General features: G+C 42.0%; 1 protein-coding gene across 1 annotated transcript; it reads left to right on the forward strand.

Moving 5' to 3' along the window:
- The first annotated feature begins 2,177 nt into the window (after positions 1-2,177).
- Positions 2,178-4,520, forward strand: mgp (matrix Gla protein). Its single transcript, XM_004071811.5, has 5 exons — positions 2,178-2,320; positions 3,193-3,279; positions 3,365-3,394; positions 3,544-3,649; positions 3,861-4,520. The coding sequence occupies exons 2-5, from the start codon at positions 3,219-3,221 to the stop codon at positions 4,030-4,032; spliced, it is 369 nt and encodes a 122-aa protein (XP_004071859.1). The 5' UTR covers positions 2,178-2,320; positions 3,193-3,218; the 3' UTR covers positions 4,033-4,520.
- Positions 4,521-6,352: the final 1,832 nt, after the last annotated feature.

Genomic DNA, 6,352 nt, shown 5'->3' on the forward strand with positions numbered 1-6,352 from the left:
TTTTACTACCTACAGGTGTGTTTAGCCAGTCAGAAGCTGTCAGAGCAGCAGAAGCTGATGCTGCCCTTCATCTGGTAAAGTCACACAAAGTAATGGCCACCCAGCTCCGGTGCTGAGGCTCCATCATCCCTCTTGAAGTTAAACTAACCCTGCTTTTCTCGCTGCTGGTTTGATGGATCAGGTTTTTCCCGATGACTGAACACACCCGATCCAAGTTACAGCGGTTGTTAGGGCTGGGATGGCTGGATAACAAGATGAGTGATAGAAGGGTTGGGCGGTTCTGCATTAGAAAATTCATACCACACCCCTCACACTGGCTGGGAATGACTCAAAGTAAACAAAAGTGCAAACATCCAGTTGTAAGAGACCGAGCATGGACGTACATAATACGCATTGAGTTCCCTGTTTTTTCTGTCTCATCCTGGAAACATAAGAGTGTCCTGATTGTATAATAAACAAATGAATGTGTTTTCTGTAAGAATATCATCATTTAGCTCTGGTTTGGGGGGGCTGATCTGCCCCTCTGTCTTTGATGTGAGTCCCAAACCACTATTCACGTGGACACACCTCCCATGGGGAGCGCGTAGAAACAGACAGGAAGTGGTTCAGCAAACACAGGGATGAAGCAAATAACAATCTAAATAATGCACATGTCTGAGTAGCTGAAGGAAAAACTTGCTGGTTCTAAATCTCCTCTTGAATAATCGAGAGCCTGTTGAGAGCGGTCGTTTAAGGTTAAGACGACAAACACAAGAAAGAGGCCGTAATGAAAGAGTTTCTTCATGTGCTGAAGCTGGACTTCTTTTTTTTAGCTTGTTAATCAAATCAGGCATAAATATCTAAGTATTGGTCATATTTGACCAACAGTGCAGAAAAGGTTCAGACATGTTTGGATGGATTATGCTACGCACACACCGAGCATGAGATACGAGTTTGAGAACCTGACAAACTGCTAAAACTTTCTTGAACGCTCTTTTATCATTTGGGGTTTACACTGGACTATCACTGTCACCCAATACTGGCTTATGTACTCACAGTTGGAAAAGGCTTGGTGGGAAATGACAAAGCGGTGAAAATCTCAGGAATCTTTTTCCAGGCATTTTCCTTCACAGCTCTATTCAGATTTATGAAAGACTTGGTGTCATAGAATTCCAGTCGACCACAAACCACAATTTTTGATTTCTCCTTCATGATTGACTTTTTAACTGGTTGCTACTTCCATCTTATGAAAAAATACGTCCCTACCAAATCCGAGTCCATGATCAACCAACTTAACTGTTGACGCGCATTTAATGCCCACGCGTTTATTTATGTAGAGCCCGAAAATTGTCATAAAAACTTGCGTTACTACGTGTGAACGCAAAAGTTTTTAACTTGGAAGCCTGAAATGTGCATTTACGCACACTTACATGGACTTTTTGTTCTTTATTTTGCCGCTGGATAGCTCAGTTAGCTGGGCGCAGGACTGTCACCCTGGATTCACTTCCCAGGGCAAGTTATGAGCCAAAAACCCAGAGTGGGTCCTCAGGTAAGACCCCTCACGCTGCTGCCAATCTGGGTCTTCCTATGCTTTGAAAATACATGCTTGTGTCAAGAGGGGCATCCGGCATAAAAACTCTACCCCTGATGGGAAAAGGTGAACAACAACATGGAATTTTTCTTGGAAATGGCTGCCTGAGTGCAAGTTTCTGACCCTGGTGTGAACGTAGCATTACTCTTCATTGAGATATTTTAGAAGCTAAAATGTGAAGAATCTGTTTGATTTCTCACACTCATTAATGGTGTCCATAAAAAGGAGCTATAATTACTACAAAACAGTCATTTTGCTGTTTAAGGCTTGCATTAAAAGTGCTTCTGTGAGCAGAGAAGGTTGAAATATTGTTGATCTGTGAGGCAATAAGGATGCTGGCTCCATAGGCTGGATCTCCTTTTCATGTTGCCCTGCCAAAGGGCTGCAAATATTTTCATATACCTGTGATGAAGCAGGTTCCCTGCCTTGCTGTGACAACCCTTCCTCACCCTCCTCTTCCTCAGTTTTTGTTTGCCTTCATTCCGTCTGGACTTTCCTTTCACCCACAGCTCCACTCTGTTCGGTTGGGGCGTGGGAGTCAGGAGAGAGTGAGCTAACACCGCCGGCCTGATTAGGTGGTGGAAAAGAGGGCTGATAATACGGCGAGGGAGGAGGGAGGGCTGAAATGGAGCTGGGGTAAAAAAAAATTAAAGGGGGTGTGGGGTTTGGAGATCCGTATAAAAGCTTTAGCCGTTAAGAATGATGACATATTCCTCTGGAGAAAATACAAGTTCCCCCTAATCTAACACAGTAAGTACTTCAGAGTAAATAATCTCTTTAAACTTTCACTTTCTTAAAAGAAAAAACTGTCATAAAACTGCACTTTTTCTTCAACTATTATTCTCATTTCTTGGAAATGTTTGGTAAAGTGTGTTTTCTGTGTGAGTATAATCCGTGGCCTCGGGCTGGCTGTCTGCACACCAACATCATGCCAGCAGCTCTTTCCAAAAACTTCAGCACATCATGTCTGCAGAGTAGAAACCCAGCAGAACACCTACTGAGACGCAGACAGCCAGAAAACTTTGGAGACTCTGCAGGCAGCATCACTCAGCCACAGCTCTGGCCTTTCTTTGTCTGTGCTGAGCATCTAAATTTTATTGTATTTGGTTTTTTTTTCCTGTATGGAAGCCGTCCAAGATTAGGGCTGCTTGAGCTGGATTCCATCCTCAAAACCAGAGAATAGAAGATAAAGTTTTGCAGACTCTCCATTGCGTTTTCAAACATTGAGTCTCCAGGTGGCTTTGGTGTGCAGATGATGCAGGACACCAGCAGCTTCTGCTGAGAAAAAGTGGGTTAGGACTGAATGATTTGGCTACCTGACAGCTTTTCCCTTCCCTGCAAAGTGAGTTGAGTGGTGCAGATTAACATGGACTTTACTGCAGCGCAGGCTCTTCATGCATGAATGGGGTCTTTGATAACTGCTGCACAGGAGCGTTTAGCAGCTGTATGCAGGAGAGCATTTATGAACATCTCCTTCCAGCAGTCACACACAAACCGCAAGCATAAATGTGCCATTCTTGCCCACGTATTGAGAACATAATCCATTTTTTACACCTTTTCTCGAAGTTCCTTTGCAGCGCTGAGATGACTCACTGAAAATCCTGTCTCCTTTTTTTTCCCAGCCGTCAGGCAGATCAAACGCTGGAAGATGAGGAGCCTTCTGCAGTGTCTGGCACTCTGTGCTGCGGTCTCTTTCTGCGCCTGCTATGGTATAAAGCCTCCCAGACATCCTCACACGCAGATATCATTTCTTGGTTTATGATTAACCCAACTCCATGTTTTTTTTTACCATAGATTCTCATGAAAGCACAGAATCCTTTGAAGGTGATTAACAGATGCATCTTTCCTGGAAAAACCTACATGCTTTTCTTAACACAGAACTTTCATTTAACACTGGACCAGCTGTTTCTTTGCTTGGCCCAGGTCAGATGCATGTTGGTTCGGATTTTGTTGATACCGTTTTATGCTTTCAGATTTGTTTGTGCCTCGAAACCGGGCCAACTCGTTCATTACTCCACAAAGGCGCAATGTTTTCGTCCCACCCAGAAGCATCGGCAACAACCAGTTCAACGTCTGGAGGTAGGCACGGTACAGACTTTATTCACAGCAGGTCTGAAGCCGTCTGCACACATGCCGTGCACTCATAAACTGTACTTTCTTCAGACAAGGATCATTAAGATCATTAAAACATCGACATGTGCTTCAGTCATCCACCCGAGCAAAAGCACAGACGTTGTATTAGAGGGCGAATGCTTGAAGGAGATGATGCAGCCTTTTCCTCATCCTCCAGGCCCAGAAAGTCTCCAGCCGAGATGCAGGCAGAGACCTGCGAGGACTTCTCCCCCTGCCGCCTCTACGCCTATCGCTTCGGCTACCAGCAGGCCTACCGGAGATACTTTGGACTGGGAGGTCGAAATCGACTCCCACAGTCCTACAGACCAGCGGGGAGTCGTGGATTCTAAACCCAAACCCAAATGCAGTTCACTAACTCCACATACGTCTGAATTTTGATACACTTTTATTTACCTGAGGTCAACCTTGGCCAAGTGTTGGTAAGCTTTCAGTGTCACTCAAATCCTTTGACAACCCCAAATTATGCAAGCTGCCATTACCCCCATGTAGAACTTCACCGCTCATCCCTTTCTTAATCTCAGGATAACTTTAATCTGCAGTTATCACACCTCCCCAGCACTTTTGGGCTTTAAGGGATGTGCTTGAACGATGTGTTTTGCAATTTATTACTATTTTTTTGTTATATCCCTTTTTTTAGCCAGTTTAATCAAGGCCTGCTCTGCTGTCAGGGATTTTTATCAGATTAAAAACAAAAAAATATAGAAAAAATGTGCATTTCTGAGGGGCATTTATATATTTTTTGTCAAGTAAACAAGCATTTTGGAAACCAGTGTCAGTTTTTCTTTGTAGAAGAAATAAAGAAGGAAGTAAACATTGAGTTTGGTTTACAAATGTTTGTTCTGATAATCTAAAAATCTGTTTTGAGGCCTAAATGATAAATGACCAATAAACAACCTATCAAAAGTGCAAACAATCCCCTCCAGAGGCTGGATTCATGAAGCAATATCTATTCTTTCTGACTCTTTTACTCCTGATATTATATCCTATGAAGATGAGATGAATCTTTGAATCTCTGCAAACGCCAGTGCATTTACAGCAAACACATGTTGGATGTTTTAGACCTGAAAAGGAGCACATGTTGGAATGAAACTTCTTGAAGTTTTGAAGAATGGAAGGACACAGATGTGAAATTGACACCTTGGCATTTGCAGGGCAAAAACCAAAAGTCTGGCTAAAAAGAAAAAAAAGGAGACTTTAGGAAATGATGCCAGCAGCCACAGCAGCAGATTGTATAAAACAGAAGAAAAAAAATTCTGCTTGTAGTAAAACACACATTCTACTGAAAGCTTGTGTTTTAGTTACAAAAGTAAAGTTTCAAGTTAAGGTTTCCTTGTTTAAAGCTGAGACATAGGAGGTTCTAATAAATGCCGTCTTTATGAAGGAAATCACTGTGGTTTGGAGTAAAAGAGCAACCAAAGCATGCCACAGCAACATGCTATTCTTTATTTGTACCACACAGCTTCCTCCAGCTCATGAGATTTGGGTCCAAGAGAACATTTTATGAGCACTGAAAAAGTTGTACCTCTTCAGGGTTCCAGCTGCTTTTATTTTTCTATGATTATTATTATTTTTAATCTCCTCTGCTAACCAAACAGCAAAGAAGACAATATGGTTGTCTCCGTTTATCACAGGATGAAAATACATGACATGTCACAGAGAAAAGTGTTCTGGACACATTATTCTGGTAAAGTATCATTACATTTGTTAACCTTTAGGTGCTGAGGAATCTGAGGTTATTTGCTGAAATGTCAGCGTAGTCAACTCCACGGCTTTATGGTAGAGTGACCGCCCTGAGATTGGATGTGTGCAGGTTCAAGTCTATCAAAGACTCAAAAAACAGGACCCAAAGCCTCTCTTCTTGACACTCAGCATTTAGGGGTTGGGTTGGGGGGGGTTAAACCTTCAAATGGTTCCTGTCTGCAGCTCACTGCTCCCCCAGGGGATGGGTCAAATGCAGAGAGCACATTTCAAACATCTAGATGTGTGACAGCTATGGGACCTTAACCTCAGCTTGAAGACGTGATAAACTGGATTCATTGTAATATTAAGCTCTATTTGCCTGCAGTATAGTAGGATGACATTCAAAAAAGACAAAGAAAGCCCTGTTTTTCATTCTGGAAGGATCTTTTACAGCTGTTCACATACAAACAAAATGGGAAAAAATAGATAAGATCTTTGTTTTAATGTACAACAAACAGATTGTGCTATCTTAGATGACCCCACCCTTACATTGACGTGTTCTCCCTACCATGACAAAGGTGGGTAAAGGTGGAAAGATTTCATGTAATCCATGGACACCAGTGAAGATCACAAATCATTGAAGAAAAAAGGTTCAGAGCACTGTCTAGTGGGTCTAGATGACCCAACTCCTAATGTTAAATTGTCTAGTGCAGGGGTGTCAAACTCATTTTCACTGAGGGCCACATCAGCATAGTGTCTGTCCTCAAATGGCCAGATATAACTTATACATGTATTAAATGTAATGAAAAATAAATGTAACTTCAATGTGAAATAGCGCATTATTTATTTATTGTAACGTTTTAAATGATAATTACAGTTGCATAGAAAATATATGTTTGTTTGTTACTTTAGCATAAATCCTTTTACATTTGATTCTGTCAGGTTAGGTTATATGCACAGTGTTTAAGT

Source organism: Oryzias latipes, chromosome 8, assembly GCF_053564925.1.
Source record: "Oryzias latipes strain Hd-rR chromosome 8, Olatipes_Hd-rR_3.1".
Lineage (NCBI taxonomy): Eukaryota > Metazoa > Chordata > Actinopteri > Beloniformes > Adrianichthyidae > Oryzias > Oryzias latipes.

Coding starts and splice junctions, on each gene's coding strand:
- mgp (XM_004071811.5), top strand. CDS start 3,219: ATGAGGAGCCTTCTGCAGTGTCTGGCACTCTGTGCTGCGGTCTCTTTC. Junction 3,280..3,364: donor CTCTTTCTGCGCCTGCTATG/GTATAAAGCCTC, acceptor TTTTTACCATAG/ATTCTCATGAAAGCACAGAA. Junction 3,650..3,860: donor AACCAGTTCAACGTCTGGAG/GTAGGCACGGTA, acceptor CTCATCCTCCAG/GCCCAGAAAGTCTCCAGCCG.